Here is a 17,745-nt window from a genome sequence, read left to right as displayed (position 1 = left end):
CGCAGAAAGGAGCCCATTATTGGTTCGCGTGCTAAGGAATGTCCCATGAACACAGGCTCACACACGTGTGCGCCAGCCGGGCGTGTGCCCAGCTGGCATGCATTTGCCCTCCCGCTGCATGAGGAAGGTGGAGGAGGGAGGCCCGCCTGCGGATGGCGGTGAGGGAGAAAAAGCCACTTCAAATGAACCTAGACGTGGAGCGGCCAAGCAGATGAGCCGAGAGTTGCTGGAGGCAGAGCCAGGATGGAAAATTATCATTTCTTGAGCCAGCCCTGGACTCGGGAAAAGGGGTTATGCCTCCAAGCGGGAAGAACACTTTGCTCACCTGAAAGCTTCATTGATATCTGGAAAGTGATGTCTTTGCCCGTAACCGCTCTGCTTGTGGAACCTGGAGTAGCTTCGTTCTGTGCCCTAAGACAAGATGGTATTGGCCTGGAATCTTGCGCCCGGCTCAGCCCTTGGTCATCATGGGTCCCTCTTCTAAGTTTTTGTTGTCATTGTTGTCGTTGTTTATTTTGAGAGAAAAAGAAGGAGACAGACAATCCCAAGCAGGCTCCACGATGCCAGTGCCAAGCCCCAGGTGGGGCTCGAACCCACGAACCTTGAGATAACCTACGAACCTGAGCCGTAATCAAGAGTCAGACGCTTAACCAACTGAGCCACCCAGGCGCCCCCATCAGGGCTCCCTTTTACCCAGAAGCCCTCAGCCACCTGATTTGACAGGCCTGCTTGTGGCCTTGGTGAACACAGGTGCTTCTGAATGTCCTGTCTGCCATTGATCTGGTTCCATGTGGCCCCAGTGGGAGTCGGGGGAGGGTGCCCAGTTTGGAAAGCTGCAGTGTGCCCTTTTCCTTGGCACTCGGTGTGGTTTCTTGTAGCAACTTGGCGTGTGTGATGGCTGGGGCAGAGCAGCCCTGGCAGAGTGTGACAAGTGTGACGAGGGGCAGTGCCTCCTGCCTCAGCTCAGTAGGTGGCATTTGGCCACCTCTTCCCACACTGGACAGTGAGTTAACCCCCAGCTCCCTGGCCTCCCCACCTCCCCTTCCTAGAGCAGTCGAGACTCTCTGAGAACCTCCCTCTTGCCTGGTTCTTTATCCTGTAGGCCAGTTCCCGGACAATGGGGTTTCCGGAAAAGTCCCAGCACCTTTGAGGGACTCACAGGCTAGGCCGGTTCCCCCCCAGACCACCTTGGGCTGCATAGGGAGGAATGCTTTTTAGGAAGGATGATCACTTCTGACTTCGTGCAGGTTAAGTAAGGTGAATTCTGCTGTAGCTGACAAAATCTTCAGTCTGTCACCGGGCTGTGTTCCTGTAGGAATCTGATGTCAAACACCTGGCACCAGGAGCGGTTCCTGCAGGAGTGACATGAACAGGCAGCTTTAGACATCTCTCTCTTTAAAAAAACAAAGTAAAACATTTATTTATGTTTGGGAGAGCGCCTGTGGGGGAGGGGCAGAGAGAGGGAGACAGAGGAACCAAAGCTGATGTGGGACTCTAGACTCACAAACTGCAAGATCATGCCCTGAGCGGAAGTCGGACACTCGATTGACGCACCGAGCCACCCAGCTGCCCAGCTTTAGGCATCTCTTAACTCAGGAAGACTCCAGAATACCGCCCAGGCCAGAGTTTGCCACATGTTGGCACTAGATCTGATCGCGTCCCCCTCCTTGATTCCCCCAAGTGGGTGGGGAGTGGCCAACTGTCCCCATGCTGAGTGCAGGCAGGCTGGCGCTCCTGGTTTGGTGCTGCCCTCCCCTCCTCCTTCAGGACCCCCTGTCACAGCTTGATGACAAGAGAGGGGAGCCCCAGGGCCTCTGCTGTCCAGGATGGATGTGAGACAGGCCGTGGGGACAGGAACAGGAGGTCTCGGGCTTCAGTGCTGACCTTGGCACAGAGGTTGATCAGTGACTGCTCATTCTGCTTCTGCTTCTGCTCATTCTGTGCCCTGCCTGCTTCTACCCAGACTAAAGCCACCACCTCCTAAAATAGTATTGTGATCATGCCATGCACTTCCTGGAAATTATCCCGGGGCTCCCTACCGTCAACTGCATCTAGTCTGAAATCCTTAGGCTGGTAGGTCAGGGTCCAGTCAGGACAACAAAACCGCATGGGGTATTTCCACGGAGGGACCTTCATGTAGGGGATTGTTGGGCGTTTGTGGGAGCACCGGAAAGGCCACCGGGGACCACAGAGGAACACACACATTGTAGGAAGTGGCTTCCCTTGGGAGGCAAAAGGAAGAGAGAAGCTGGGGGCCAGGTCTCTAGAGGAGGGTACTTTGAAAGCACAGTGATGGAAACAGCCTGGGGACAGCGCCCCCTTGTGGTGGAGTGTAACGGAGCTGGGGGACGAGAGGAAAGGGGTTTGAAGTCCCTCCGGTCCTTCCCCCACCTCCCCACAGCGGAGGAAAGCACTTTGGAGCTGAGCGACACTGGCTACCAGCATGCAAGCAGCGTGTCCCCTCCAGCCAACCTCAGCTGTTTCGGAGGCCCCTGTGCTTCCGCATCTCTGTCTCGCCTCAGCTGGCAAATCCCCCGGCCCTCCGAGACCTGGCTGAACTGCCCCTGGTCCCCTCTCGTGCCTCCACCCTTACATCTTCCTTGTGACTCAGTATTCAGATGCAACGTGTTGGCTCCGCGTTCCAGAAGTTTGCTAGCTGTCTCCACCTGAGCAGAGAAACCACCTGAGGTTTGTTGCAGGAACAGCGTGAAGCCCAGGGTAGGGTCTAGAACTTCCAGCAAGTAAATGACTCCAGGCAGGCAGGTGCCATGCCAGCCACCGAGTGGGACAGAACCAACTTGACCGTGGGGCGTGTGTTCAAAACGAGCCTTACCCCTTTAAGAGGAGGCAGGTTTCCCCCTTTCCCGGCTCACCCCGCCCCTCCTCCTGCACAGCAACTGAAACCTGATCTAATCCCTTTGCACGCGGGTAATTTATTGGTCTATTGGGCTTTTCTTGGTGGCAAATTGCATTGTCTATTCCTGGGTTCGGGCCGCGGAGCGGCTCGCCGCATTCCTGAGACTCGCTTCTCAGGGCGATCCTTCACACCCCCTCGGTGCACAGTGAAATAAGTTTTATTGGGCTTCTTTGTTATGCAAACAGGGCGGTAATAATCAGGCTATTCTTCTGAAAGATTGGGCTTGATTAACAGTTCAAAGGAGGTCTCTGAAAGCAGCTAATGCCGCACTGGTGCATAAATATTTCCCTCCCGCCCGGGTAAGTGCAGCTGATACTCCGAGCTCCCAGCCCCCGTCTGTTTCCGAGAGGCACTGGGCCGCTAGTTAAAGGAAAGGAATTCAGTCGCGCAGGCTGTGAGGCTGTGATTTCTCTCGCTGGCACGTCTCCGTGCACAAAGGAGGAGGTCCGGAGCCGACCTCCCCAACAAGTGAAATGTTACATATGTGGGGTGTCGGGGCACGTGGAAGCCGCCAGCCTCCCCCGCAGACCTAGCAGAGCACTGGGTTGGGGGCTTTAAAAAGGCATCCAGTCGAGCGCCTGGGTGGCTCAGTCAGTTAAGCATCTGACTTCGACACACGTCATGATCTCAGGGTTTGTAGGCTCGAGCCCCGCATGGAGCGCTCCGTGCTGACAGTCGGGGCCTGGAGCCTGCTTCGGATTCTGTGTCTCCTGTGTCTGCCCGTCCCCTGCTCGCTCAGTCACTGTCTATCTCTTTCAAAAGGGAGTAAACTTAAAAAATAAATAAATAAAAAGGCATCAAATCTCCCAAGATGTTTTGAGAGTAGGGTGTGGAAAATAAGGGACCCCTACTCGCAGGGTCTGCGGGCAGGAGGGGGACACCTCAGCTGGGCCCTCCATGGATGACACAGACTGTTCAGTGAGGCCCACAGCAGCCAGGGGACACCCAGGGGGAGCTGAGGGGCCATCTGCAAAATTTGCAGGGTGGTTAACACTTGAGGCTTTTCTGTGTGGCTCTAGAGGAGAGCTGAGGCCCCTCGGCCATCCCTGGAGGCAGATGCGGGTCCACAGCTGGAGCTGTCTAGCACAGGAGGGGCCAGCCCTGCCCTGGCAGATCTCTGGTGGTGGCAGAGGCCGGATGCCCACCGGGGAGGGATGTTACAGGGAGGGAGATTCCATGCTTCTGCTGTGGAGGCTGCCTGGAGGTGGAAACCAGTGACCAGGGACACTTGGTAGCCTCAGGCCCCGGGCTCTAAAACTCCGTGGGGCACCTTGAGAAGCCAACATAGTTTGGTCACCAAGTGTTGAGTAGATAAAGTGATCTTGATGAAGTAGGTTGCACAAAGAGGCAAGGGATTCTAGCCCCAACTGCAGTTGGAAGCAGATGGGTCTGATGCTTGCCGGGGTGGCCGTCTGAGACCCAAGGGGCCACCCACCCTCTAGGCTTTGCCTACACCCCACCCTTAAAGCCAACCCGCCCACCTCAGGGGCACTGGAGGGAGTTCAGGGGCTTCCTGTCATGAGTCCCAGCCAGCCACTGTCTTCGCCTCTGCATTCCCTTCGGTTTGTCCCCTGCTAGCTCATCCTGAAGTTCTCAGTCTCCCGAGGCCTGGGTCAAACCCAGACACGCAGATTGTGCTTCTAAGGAGCATAAAGTTCTTCTGTGCGGCACCTTTGCATTTCCCTGGGGGTCTGAGGTGGCGCCCCAGGTCCCAGAGGAGCCTTGCCTGAGGACTAGAGTGGCTAAGATAGAAATGAAATTCAGGAGAAATTCTTACTTCCCATCAGGTTCTTCCTCCCCTGGCTCTGTGCATATTGGCTGTCTTGGGTCCACCCAGGGGTAGCCAAAAGGGCCAGAAGGGTCCGCTCTGCCGCCTGCAGGAACCAGGCAGGGAGGGGGCAGCCGGGGCCTTCTCGTCACCCCAAAAGCGGCAAGGGGTGGCTCTGCCTGCAGAGCTGGTCTCCCCTTCTGCCTGTGTGAGTTGCAAACACACTTTCCTCTCCTTGCTTCCTTCCTTGGATGTTCAGAGCAGAAACAAGTCCAAGGTTTCCTGCCTGGAACGAAGTCTCCTGCTTTTTTCTTTTCTTTTCTTTTCTTTTTTTTTTTAAGATACGGTACATAAAAAATCAGTCCCTCTGTGGTTTCTTTGGCAGGTGACACTGTGGCTACAAGCTTTTCCTTTTGATGCTGGGCCAGATTACATCCAGGTCCCTGACCTGGGGTGGCCTTCAGCCCGTGATTTAGTGGAGTGGATACGGGGCGGCAGGATGACTCCAGCGAGGGGTCAAGGGCCCCTCAGCTCGCCACCCGTGGGGACCGTCCAGCTCTGGCATGCCTAAAGCCCTTCTGTGACCCCCAGGAAATGACAGCTCATGCATGACCACTTGAGGCAGACAGGCCCAGGAGAGCTGGGTTACCGCCTGGAGAGAAGGCAGAGGGGCACGGGAGCCCCCGACTCTGGTCCCGGGCAGTCACTGACCCCCCAACCCTGAGCTATAGCTCCTCCATCTATGGTGGGAGGTACTTGGACTTGCCCTTAAACTATCAGGAAGGTGTGAAAGGCTGGCTCAGAGTCCCCCAAGGGTTTGGGGCAGCCAAGGAAACCCAGCAATTGGCAGGGGGATCATTTTGCATGAGGACTTGCTCCTGGTATCTCCATGCAGGCCTTTCTGCAGGGAAGGCTTGCCATCCACTGGGAGGGTGGTCGCTGCCCTGGGAACAGACAGGTAGCGCTGACTGTGTGTCAGGAACTGGGCGTGGTCAAAGAAAACACATCTTGCTTTTGGGGATTTCAGGACCTGGATCGTTCTTGGCTGGTGTCCCAAGAAAGGTATGGCAAACGCACTTTGAAAAGCATAGAAGGAGGGGCGCCTGGGTGGTTCGGTCGTTTAAGCATCCAACTTTGGCTCAGGTCATGAGCTCACAGTTTGTAGGTTCAAGCCCCGCATCCAGCTTTGTGCTGACAGCTCAGAGCCTGGAGCCTGCTTCAGATTCTGTGTCTCTCTCTCTCTCTGCCCCTTGCCTATTCACATACTCTCTCTCTCTCTCTCTCTCTCTCTCTCGAGTAAATCAACATTAAAAAAATTTTTAAGAAAGAAAGAAAGGCATAGAAAGAGCCCCAAAGCCTGTGGCGGTGTGAGCCACATGTATGTGCGTCTATCAAATGAGGATAAAATTCCTGCCCGTTGATTCAGAATAGCAGTGAGGGCCTGGCCTTCAAGCAATTTGTAGTCTGCACAGGTTCAGGAAGTCCGGGCGTTATTACCATTATTTCTTTCTTGGAGGTGAGGCTCCGCCCGTGTGTCCACCCCTAGCTCTACCCACGGGTGCACCGCCCCTGCGCGCTCAACCCCCGAAGGGCAGAACCTCCTCTTTATTGTCTTTGTGGCCTCACAGCAAATGGGCTCAGCCTGGTGTGTGTGTGTGTGTGTGTGTGTGTGTGTGCGCGCGCGCACAGGTACAGAAGGTGAAAGAGGAGGGGGAAGCTGCTGGGGGGCTCTGTCAGAGCACCTGGGAGGAGGGGGCTATTTAATGCCTCTAGGACTCAGTTTGCCTGTCTGTGGAATGGGGATAACAGATCGTCCTAGGGCTGTCATAGGTGAATGGAGGTACGTGTGCAATGCGTTGTACCTAGTAAGTGCTCAGTACACATTAGCTGTTAGGGAGACCTTAGCCTCCCCCACAAATTCTCATTTAACCAAAGTTAACACAAAGCTGCCTTCCACCGAGCTTCCTTCCAGTGTTCTCAGGGTTTGCTGCCGTCAGCTCCGCTGGTCCCTGAAGTGTATACTGATGAAGGCACTGATGCATGTCGGCAGCACAGAGAGCAGCGCCGTGTGGCCCCTGGCCACACAGCCACTGAGCTGCACAACTGCACGACTCGACCACGATCATCTGCCCCCAGGGCACATCCCCTGAAGCCCTCCCCACCACTACTGCCTCCCAAAGCGAGGGCCCCCGTTTCCAACTCGGCAGTGCCCAGTGACACAAAATCTGTCACAGGCAGCTTGTTGACACTGACTTGACCCCGGTCTGGTCTCTGGATAGCGAAATTGCCAGGGCCTTCGTTCTTCTGTGTCTCACAGAACCCGAGGTCTGTGCGTTTGTTCATTAACAAGAGTAAAGGCGAACTTGTAGAAATTGTGCTTCGGGACCCAAAGTTTCTGATTGCGCCATCTCCCAGGAAATGGGTGGAAGAGGGATTGTGGGCGCCTTGGCAACAAGGGGGGAAGGGACTGTGGCAGGAGGAAGGGCCACACGTGGAGACTGGGTCACAGAGGCTGGCAGGACAGAGGGACGCCAGCAGGAGATGAGGGCTCGGTTCGTCTCTTCCTCCTGGATGCCCTCTCCGCCTTCAAGAGCCAGGAGAGTCGTCCCAGCCTGGGTCACCCCTGCGACCACAGGTCCTTGCGAGGAGAAGGGACAATGGAATAGGTGAAGTGGAACCCACCCGATTTTTTGGCCCCTGGCCACGCGAACGTCTCCAGTGATCCTGGCTTCTGCAGGGGGGATGCGGGAGGGCCCAGGAAGGGGAGGAGAGACGGGGGTCAAGGCTTGCAGTTCTGGAGGCTGCAAGTCGGGGTGCCAGCGTGGTCGGGTTCTGGTGAGAGCTCTCTTCCTGGCTTGCAGACGGCCGCCTTCTCGCCGTGTTCTCACGTGACAGTGTGTGCCTGTGCCCCCGTGTCTCTTCCTAGAAGGACCCTAATCCCATCATGGGGGCTGTACCTCACGACCTCATCTGACCCTAATCATCCCCCAGAGGCCCATCACCCCCCATCCAAGTGCTGTCACACTGGGGTTGGGGCTTCAGCGAAGGAATTTGGGGCAAACACATTCAGTCCACAGCACCCTCGCTGGTGAGAGGTGGTGAGCAAGGTGGCGGTGAAGCTATCCTGGGTGCCCCCCTTGGGAAGTGTGGCGGCCAGGGAGGGGTAGAGGGCGGGATGCTCCAGCACCCTTCCTGTCCCTTTCGTGTCCCGGACCTGTGACTTCTAATCTCTTACCTCACGGTGGGGCGGGGGCGGTGTTTATCTCCCTCTGGGACCTTTGTCAGGGCCACTGGGTCCCAGGCAGATTCCGTGCATCCTGTTTAACCCTCAGCAGCTCTCTAAGGCGGTTGCTACCCCCGATTCACAGATAAGGACACAGAGGTAGAGCCGATTTCCCACAACTACTGGCAGGGGACAGAGCGGGACTTTGAACCAGACACTCTCCCTCCAGTGCCCACTGCCCACCACCCCATCTGGCCATTGTCACCCTCACACCTTTGCATTTCCGTCCTAGTCCCGGGTGATAACATCGGGAACATTCTGCAGATGGCTGAGAATTGGGATGGGCAGCACTTACGGGGAGGGAGGGGTTGGAGGAGTCCCAGGTCACCTCTGTGTGGACCCTGCCTCAGGTGGAAGGCCTAGCTCCTGGGTGCAAGGGCAGCCCAAGAGTGACCTCAGGGTCGCCCCCTACAGGTGGTGGGAGGAGCTGGCTCTTCAGAGGCGGAGGCAGGGTGGCCCTGTTCCCCTGCGGCTCTGGGAGGGGGAGGGGAGCAGGTGAAGGAGCCCCTCGGCGTTTGAACTGAGAGGTGAAAGGCCTGGTCTCCGAGGGCTGGGGGCCTGGGGTCGTCCCGGGCTGCTTAGGGTTTGCTCCTTTTGGGAGAGCTGTCTCTTCTCTTTGCCCCCCTCTGCAGCCCCCTCCCACCCGAAGGAAATGCCCCATTCACACACTTCAGACTGGCTGGTCTCCAGCGGGGTTCCGGCTTGGCCCTTCTGTGACCATTTGAAAAGAAAATGGCCCAACTCTAAAGAAGTGTGGCCTGCGGACCAGCAGCACGGGCCTCCCTTGGGCCCCTGACAGACACGTCGGGCCCGCGGAGGCCCTGCTGCCCCAGCCCAGGCCGTTGGGGTGCAAGGCGTCATCCCAGGAACGCTGCTCTGAACAGAGTAGTAGGGGCCACATCTGTGGTGACCCCAGAACATGCAAGGGACCCCCTTTCGGGGCACCTCGGTAGGACTTCATGCATGAACTCCAGACACACTGGAGAGCTCTGCAGCCAGGACCCTGCTCGGGGCCATTTTCAAGGCTGTGAAGATACCAGACTCTCATCACCCCGCGGGGGGGGTCCCCCATTTGTGGGGTTAGAGCCACCAGTGGCAGTCAGGAGTGAGACACCTTGCCTATCCCACATTGTCTGTGTGCGGGCTGGTCCTGCCCTAGGCCCCATTCCTGACCCCTGCCTTCCAGCCCCTGCCCAGCCTGTGGGCTGGACCCTGAGCTGTGGCCTCTGGGAACTGAGGGCAAGGCCACGGAGAGCCTGCGGACCACGGGCCTGCCAGCTGGTGGGGTCCTCGGGAAGAGGCTGAGGGTCGCTTTGCAGCAAAGCGTGCCCCTGACCCACTCGGCAGCTGGCAGGGGAAGTCGTGAACATGCTAACTATGTGATGACTTTTGGAACTGTCCACTGCATGGGCTCTTAGGCCCAACAGGCCAGATTCAAGTCCTGCTTCAGCTTCTTCAGGGAGGCCTCGGGCCAGAGAAGCAGCCCTGCTGAGCCTGGCTTTGGCCTCGGGGCTGCCGGGAGGGCTGGCTGGGGTGAGGCCCTGGCCCCAGACTGAGTAGCTGTGACTTCACCCTCTGCCGTCCCGGGTCAGCTTCGGCGGGAGCTGAGGCCGGTGCAAGTCGTGCTCTGGCTGCAGTGGTCTGGTTATAAAGGGGCTAGGGGTCTCCTCTCTCCGCTTTGGGCACAGTGAGGGCCGGAGGGGCACCCACACCCGGCTGTGGGCCGGGCTCCCAAGGCTGGTGGGCGAGCGGTGGGCGTAGCCCAGGCGACTGCCACTCAGCAGCGGCCTGTGCCCCATTCAGACAGTTGTCTTTGATGCCGTGTCTCCAGGATTCTGAGAAAGCAGCATCTCGGGTCAGCACACCCGGAATGGGTGAGGCCGCCTGAGCGGGCGCTGCGGAGCCCCCCCCCTCCTTCCCCTCCTCCCCTCCACCACGAGGGGCTCCTCTACCTTCCCCCACGTAGGCCACGTTAGCATTTGGGGTAGGTTGGGTCTTGGGTGTCTTCTGTAGGTTGGCGAAATATGAAGACAGCAGGAGCGCCTGGGTGGCTCAGTCAGTTAAGCCTCCGACTTCGGCTCAGGTCATGATCTCCTTGTTCCTGAGTTCAAGCCCCCACGTTGGGCTCTGTGCTGACAGCTCGGAGCCTGGAGCCCGCTTCGGTTTCTGTGTCTCCCTCTCTCTCTGCCCCTCCCCCACTGGTACTCTCTCTCTCTCTCTCTCTCTCTCTCAAAAGTACTAAACATTAAGAAAAAACTTGGAAAAAAAAGAAATAGGAAGACAGCATGGCTGGAAACTCTTCCAGCTGCCTTTCAAAGGACACAGGACACCTACCCCCAGGAGCAGGTTTCTGTGGGAGGGAGACCGTGCAGGGTGGGGGGTGGGGGTGGGGTGGCTGTCCCACCTGCAGCTTTTCCCGTGTTCCCCCAGGTGCCCTGTTGTTAGCCAAGTCTGCTGAAGTCAGCACACTTCTTCAACTTGAAAGCTACTAAAATGGAAAATCCGCGGCTCTTCTATTCTGTTGGTTTTATCTGTCCTCATACACGTTGAAGTAAATATGTGACTTCTCAAAAGAAAAAAAACGCCCACCCAGATTCCACCTGAAACAACCGAATTGGCCGGCAGTGTGACAAACACAGGAGAAGTTAGGGGAGGGGCCTGAATTTCGGGACAAGCGCTGGCTGCCCGTACCCAGGTGTGTGACCTGGCCAGGTCAGCCTCAGCTCCAGGCAGGTGCCTATGGAGGTGGCAGATCTCCCAGAGATGGGCCATCCAGGTGGCCACGCACAGGGCAGCTGTTCAGGTGCCTCCCCCCGCGTATTTCTGTCCCAGGTTTTATTTGCAACTTGATTTTGTAGGTCAGAAGCCAGCACCAGAGAAGCAAACGGAGTGTTCCAAGGGTTCATGAGCCAGGCTAGTGGCCTGGGCAGGACTGGCTGAAGCAACAGCCCCGTTCTCCTGCTGATCGTTCAGCCCTGGGTTGCAGTTGCCCCCTCCCCCCCCCCCCACCTCCGCTGGTCCGCCAGCCCCTTTCACTGCTAGAGGCTGCGTAGAATGTTCTCTCCTGCTGCTGGGCTGCATGCCTGGCCACTGAAGTCACTACAGACTGTGCAAAAGAATCTGGGAGGCCGGGAAAGGGCAGGTTCTACGTGTCCAGGTACAAGATGCAGGTGTGTCAAAGCCCCAGTTTTTCAGGCGCCGTCTTTTGTAGCTGATTATCACTAAGGTCTCAAAGCTTGTCAGTGACTTTTTTAAAAACACAACTTAAGGCAGATCCAAGGTTATTACTGTCGGTTGCTTCCCAGCGTCCCCTCCCGAGCAGGATAAAGGAGGGATGGAACTGTGGCCACCAACAGGGAAGCTACTCTTGCTTTGCAGACAGTGACGGTAACCGGGTCTTCTGTGACCAAAGCCCACCGTCAACTAGCCAACATTCATGGAGCTTCTGATCTACGTCAGTGCCATCCTTAGTGCCGTAACACTCTGAGCGGCCTCATAAGGTACATGCTACCATCATCCCGCTTTCTACAGAAGTATAATGAGGCACAGAGAAGTCCAGTGATTTGTCCAAGGTCACACAGTAGCAGAGGCCAGGCCACTTACTGAATAGTGGGGCTTAATTCCCAGCCAAATTTCTGTTGCTTTTGCCAAAATGCTTGCGGATCGCTGTGAAAGCATCAGCAGATGTCCAAGGCGGCAGGGTGGCTTTGTGAGCTCGCAAAGTCTTGCTGCCCAGAAACACTGACCACTCCTCTTTACAGGCTGGGGGCAGTGGGAGGAGCCTCCACCGGCCCTGGTGGCAGGCTGGTCTGCACGCCTGGCCACTTAGGGTCATTCTAGGCGGAAGGCTGGGAAGGGCAGGTTGCACACTGCACTGCCACCTGCGGGGACTCTTTGCCTTCTGCGTGCAAACGTGCGGCGCAGGTGGCGCCCCCTGGGAAGGGATGTCCTCATGCGTGTGCCTGCGGCGCTGGCCCCCAGGGGTGAGGGGGCGGAGCTCGCCCAGGGATCTTGACGGCGTGTCCCTTCCTTTCCCCACAGCCACGTCCCCGTGCAAGATCCTCAAGTGCAACTCTGAGTTCTGGAGCGCCACGGCGGGCAGCCACTCCCCCACCTCGGACGACGCCCCCGAGTTCTGCGCGGCGCTGCGCACCTACGCCCTGTGCACGCGGCGCACGGCCCGCACCTGCCGGGGCGACCTGGCCTACCACTCGGCCGTCCATGGCATAGAGGACCTCATGAGCCAGTACAACTGCTCCAAGGATGGCCCCACGTCGCAGCCGCGCCTGCGCACCCTCCCGCCGCCGGGCGACAGCCAGGAGCGCTCCGACAGCCCCGAGATCTGCCACTACGAGAAGAGCTTCCACAAGCATGCGGCGGCCCCCAACTACACGCACTGCGGCCTCTTCGGGGACCCGCACCTCAGGACTTTCACTGACCGCTTCCAGACCTGCAAGGTGCAGGGCGCCTGGCCGCTCATCGACAACAATTACCTGAACGTACAGGTCACCAACACGCCCGTGCTGCCCGGCTCGGCCGCCACCGCCACCAGCAAGGTAAGCTGAGGCTGAGGCGTGGGCGTCCCTGCTGTGACCAGGGCCCAGACCAGACACCTCCTGCACCCTCCCAGTGTTATTTTCAGTAAATGGGCTGATGACTTAGGAATGTCCAGAGAATCTTTGTCATGAGATAAACCAACCAGGAACCCCCTCTTCATGCTGCCTGGAGTCTGGTATTTTTCAAACTGCCGGGTACTGCCCACCAGGGGTTTGTGACATCAGTTTTCTGGGGTCAGGAACCAGCATACAAATGTCATCTTTTTTTTTTTTTAATTGGGCAGGGTAGAACAAGATGGCATAACCCAACACCGATAGAAAAGGCAGGTTGTGAATGCATTGTACGTGGTAAGGGGACACGTTTCAGGAAGCTCAGTATGTGTGCACACATGTATGCGTATCAGTGCAAATGCTGGGTCCGGCTGTTAACGTGGATTTCTCACTGAGGTTATTGTCCACAACTTTTATTTATTTATTTATTTTTGAGAGAGAGAGAGACAGAGCGTGAACAGGGGAGGGGCAGAGAGAGAGGGAGAGACAGAACCCGAAGCAGGCCCCGGGCTCCGAACTGTCAGCACAGAGCCCGACGCGGGGCTCGAACCCACGAAGCATGAGATCATGACCTGAGCCGAAGCAGGTGGCGCCCCCATCCACTCTGCCACTTGTCCACAAATTTTAGGAACACTCGCCAGGGTACTTGGTTTCCGACTTTTGGGATATTCCTTTCTTGCCTCCAGACTGTATGGTGGTAGAATTCCAGTATTAAAACCCAACGAAAGAGGAGCCTCTCTACAGGTATGTTTCCGTCATCACTCTCAAGGAGGGCGAACTCCTGTCCGCCCTGGACAAGTGTCCCCGACCAGCCCCTGGAGGTGACGGTCCTGCCCGGGGCGTCTCACGTGGCTGCACTGTTGCAGCGTGAACAGATTTTAGAAGATGGTGATTCTGGCCCCACCCCCACCCCCACCCCCTCCAGGCCTGTGTGACACCAGATCTCTGGGTTGGGTCAGGCACGTGTTCTTTTCTTAAAGCCCCCAGTGTTGGCTCGTGGAGCAGGTGAGGGACGCCGGGTTGGGGGCCAGGGCTATAGGACGCTGATGGGGTCAGCAGGGCTGTGGGGTACCGTCCTGCCCTCTCTTTGCCCCACGCCTATATGGAGAGGCCGCAGCCCCAGAGCAGAGAGGGCGGTGGGGTCTGGGAACAGGGGGAGGTGGAACAGGTGAGGACAGAGAAGCAGCTCACAGAGCACCCCAGGGGCCACCCACACAGCTTTCCTCTCCTCCCTCGGGCCAGCCCCCAAATGGGATGCGCCTCTCCACCCAGAGTGCAGTCGGCTGGGAACAGCGAGCTAGCGTTGACCTGGGCCGGGTGGCTCTAGAAGTCGGCCACATTCTCGTTGCCATGAGAGGCGTTTCCGAACCATCTGGAGCCCCAGAGGCCGCTGAGAGCCGGTCGTCTTCTGACCCAAGGAGGCCTCAGTATCTGGGTGGCAAGATTCAAGTCCTGCTCACAGGGCCACAGCCAGAAGCAGCCACAAATGTGGCCTGTGGCCCAGGCCTTTGGACATCCCCATCCTCCACAGACCCTCCCTCCCCTCCCCACTTCCAAGAGAGTCTCCTGTGGCCTCCTCCTGAGACTGGGCCAGAGGGCGCAGCCTCAAGGCCAGGAGGCTGGTGGGCTCTGGGAGCCCAGGGGATGGGGATACGTGTGCCTCCTCAGGGTCTGGCCCACCGCAGCCCCCAGGGCTTTCCGGATTGGCAGTGAGTCTGTTTTCCTAGGAAGAGCACGTTGCAAGGCGTCACGTTGGGCAATGCCAGGCTGGTCCACAAGGGCGTTTCTGTTCCTTCCTGTCCCTCCACGCCCAAGAGGAGGACAGTGAGGTGACCTGGCAGCCAGGAAAATTCCCGCCATCTCCCCCTGCTCCGGTGGCCCTTGCTGCCTCCAGAGGGTCTCTTCCCGGGCTCATCTGCAGGGGCGGCAACAAGTGGGTCTTTGCCCCATGGCTGCCCTAGCAGGGTCCTGGCACCAGGCCGTGAAGCCTAGTGGGCGGCAGGGTTGTGGCCAGCGCCCTCTCCACCCCGTCCGCCCTCTCAGCCCTCCACGGACAGCAGGGCCCACGTCAAGGACCCAGCCGCCTTCCCTGCGGCCCCTGCACCTACCCACCTCCCTCCTTCCCTAGAGCCAAGATAAATGAACGCCAGGAGCCTGAGGCTGCAGCTTCTAAATCCAGCAGCAAACATCCCGCGGGAGGGGACCTCGCCTCCCTGTCCCGTCCTGGCAGGGCCACACAGGGGAGTCTGAGGGTGTGAGAGCGACGCGGGCCTTGGAAGCCCTGCCCCTCCTAACCCAGGGCGGCGTGAGCACCAAATGTGATAACAGAGCCAAGCACAGACCTGGGAAGAATTGTGGGAGGAATCGTGGGCCTCTGCTTCCCACTGCCCCGTGGGGGTGGGGGAGGGGGGGCGTGACAGGCTGGAGCGAGAGCCTTTAGGCCACTTCCCGTTGGGTCGTACAGGCTGGGGTGACATGCCTGGGCTTAGAACCCCTGGATGCCACCCCCCGTTCTTCACTGACACGCGCTGGGACCCCGAGCCCAGCAATGCTGTTCCCAGACCAAGTGGATCAGTCGCCCATTCGTTCTTGTGTGCTGTCTATTCAGACGCCCGCCGTGCTCCAGATGCCCGCTGGGCCCTGTGGCCGGGAGAGGTGCCCGGACAGGGATGGGAGCACCTCTTGCCCTGTCCGGGCATGGAAGTTCTAGAAAGTAGGGAGCTCTGCAGCAGAGCTCGACTGACCCAGCCCCCTTCTGCTGTGACCTAGGGTCACCTCGGCCATCCGGCAGGCTGAGAGCCCAGCCACCTTCTGTTACGCCCTCATCAGCCAGGAGGCAGCAGGAGGCCTGGCCGGACACCCGGCTGTGACGGGCTCAGTCTGTCTCAGGCCTCAGGGCAGACAGGGTACCCGGCTGAGAAACATCGGTGGCCGGTTTCCAGCGCCCTGGGCCTGCCCGCGCCTGTTTTTTTAGGTCTCCACCACGCAGGTGTGTTGGTTTTGTTCATTCATTGATTCGGCAAACATTGACGAAACACCCCTTTTGCGGCAGCCTCGGTGCTAGGTGCCTCCTCCCCTCCTGGCACCTCCCAGGCCGAGGATGGAGAACAAAGCTGGCCGAGGGGTGCCTGAGGTGGGTGCAGGATGCCGAGGCCCTTGGGTGCCCCCGGCTCTGCCCAGAGCACTGGGCAGGGCCTCCTCCACATCCTTCTGCGGAGCCTGACATGGAGGGACAGGAGCAGAAGCCTGGGGGAGAGATGGGAGGGCAGCCTGGAGCCTCGGGGGAGGCAGCGGAAGCCAAGAGGCTGTTATCTCTGAGGGGCCTTTGTGCCTCCCCACCAGAGCCTTCTGCCTGTCTCTTCTGCCCACTTGAACCCGCTGTTCTCGGCCCGCCCCTCACCCAGAGGGCCTTGGCTCGTTTCCTGTGATACAAGCATCATCCAGCCCGGCCCCGTGTTCTCGTAGGTGATCAAGATGTAGGGTTTTCCAGCCCAGGCCGACATTTTAGCCAGCTTCCCGCCCCCACTTCCCCCGGCTTCCTTCTGTGCCCAGCCCCCAGCTTCACTGTGCTGGTAGCACCCCATTGCACAGATGTGAAAACTGAGGCTCAGGGAGGAGAGGAACTGGGGTCTCTGCTCTGCGCTCCCCCTCCCCTCTAGAACTTACCATGTGTCCTACTGCCTCACTCATCTATTTGATGTGTCACCCCTAGAGTGTGAGCTCCTTGAGGACAAGGGGCTTGGACTGTTCAGCCCCCTCACGTGGATACAGCTCCCAGTGCCAGGCCTGGTGGGGGGGGGGACAGGGGGGGCTCAGACCCCTCTGGGCAGGGGGGCAGCAAAGACAGGAGTGGCAGCCGCACCCGTGGCCATGCTGGCAGCGAGCCGCCCGGCTTTCGACAGGCCCCTTCATGCTGTTACTTGTGGTTGAGTCCCTGGCACTGGTACCAAGAAGAGTCTAGCAGCCTGTCAGCCTTCCAGGAGTCTGTCTCCACGAGAGATGACGGTTAGAGGGAAACCAGCCTTTCCTGTTCCAGGAGGCTGATGGCACTTGGAAAGCAGCAGCACCCCCCTCCCCACCCCCCCCCCCAGCACACCAGGCAGGGACACCAGAGCCCCTCGTCCGTCACCCCCTTCCCAATGGCAGGACCACCCACTGTCCAGACCACCCTGGCTGCACCTCCCGGCCCCCCACAGGCAGCCTCCACATCAGGGCGGGAGCCGCGGGATGGAGAGAAGGAAACAGCAGGAGGTAGAGGCAGGAGGTGGAACTGTGAGGTCGCCATTTTGGTAGGCCGGCGAGGGCAGATGGCAGTGGCCGAGGCCCCCCCCGGGGCTCAGAGAGTAGGGCTCAAAGCAGGATGGAGAAGCCACGGCCACCTTTGACATCCCACAGCAAACCAGAAGTGCGCTGCTTCCCGGGACCAGGCGGTGACCTCCCCAGGGTTGGGGAACTGGGGGCCAGTGCCCGATGGGCTGTGCACAGCCGGGCCTCTGGTGCGGCGCTCCACGGACTCTGGCCGGGTCCCCAGCCTCCAGCCTGGGAGCACCAGCCCCTCCTCGTGTCCCGTGTGGACAGCAGAATGTGCCCCCCTCCGTCCTGACCATTCCCCGGGCCCCACAGGCACAGCACCGAGGGCCCCAAGACTGCCGGGGACCCGCGAGAAAGCTTTCATTTGTTTTAAAGTTGGAAGGAAAAAATCAGCACAAGCCAACCTAGACTGTCTTGGCCTGGATCCCAATGCAGTCACAAAATGTAGTTTTAGTATTTTGGAGGGAGGAAGGGGCCCACAAAGGCCCAAGAGCCTGGAGCCCCCAAAAGTCCAACTGTCCATCTCTCTTCCTCACCGTTCTGAGTACTGGGGTGACAAGGGGGAGTTTCTCTCTGAAGGCCCAGGCCCTCCTGCTCTCCCAGCCTGGTCACCCCTACGCTTTACAGTGTGGGGGCGCCCACAGAGCAGCGATGAGACCGCCCTGGACACCTCCAGCTGGGCCCTGGCTACCATGTTGGTTTGCTCAACCTAGAACTTTCTGTGGACCCTGGGCCACCCCGTCCAGTCCTTAGTCTGTTCCCCTAGCTCTGCTCCTGAGGCCCCAGGCTGATGGCTCTCTGCCGCGTCCCCCTCAGCCTCCTGTCTGTGCCCCAGGGCCACGCCCGCACCCCCGGAATT

At 58.8% G+C, this 17,745-nt stretch overlaps 1 protein-coding gene across 1 annotated transcript in view; it reads left to right on the top strand.

The window, feature by feature from the left end:
• RGMA (repulsive guidance molecule BMP co-receptor a) overlaps positions 1-17,745 on the top strand; it is a 47,400-nt gene that overhangs the window by 24,023 nt on the left and 5,632 nt on the right. The window contains exon 3 of the mRNA XM_045448738.1: positions 12,010-12,524. Coding sequence (XP_045304694.1) covers positions 12,010-12,524 — 515 coding nt within the window. The remainder of the gene's footprint in view (positions 1-12,009; positions 12,525-17,745) is intronic.

This window comes from Leopardus geoffroyi, chromosome B3 (genome assembly GCF_018350155.1).
Source record: "Leopardus geoffroyi isolate Oge1 chromosome B3, O.geoffroyi_Oge1_pat1.0, whole genome shotgun sequence".
NCBI lineage: Eukaryota > Metazoa > Chordata > Mammalia > Carnivora > Felidae > Leopardus > Leopardus geoffroyi.
Note: the sequence above shows the minus strand (reverse complement) of the source record. Positions and strands in the feature narration are given on the sequence as shown.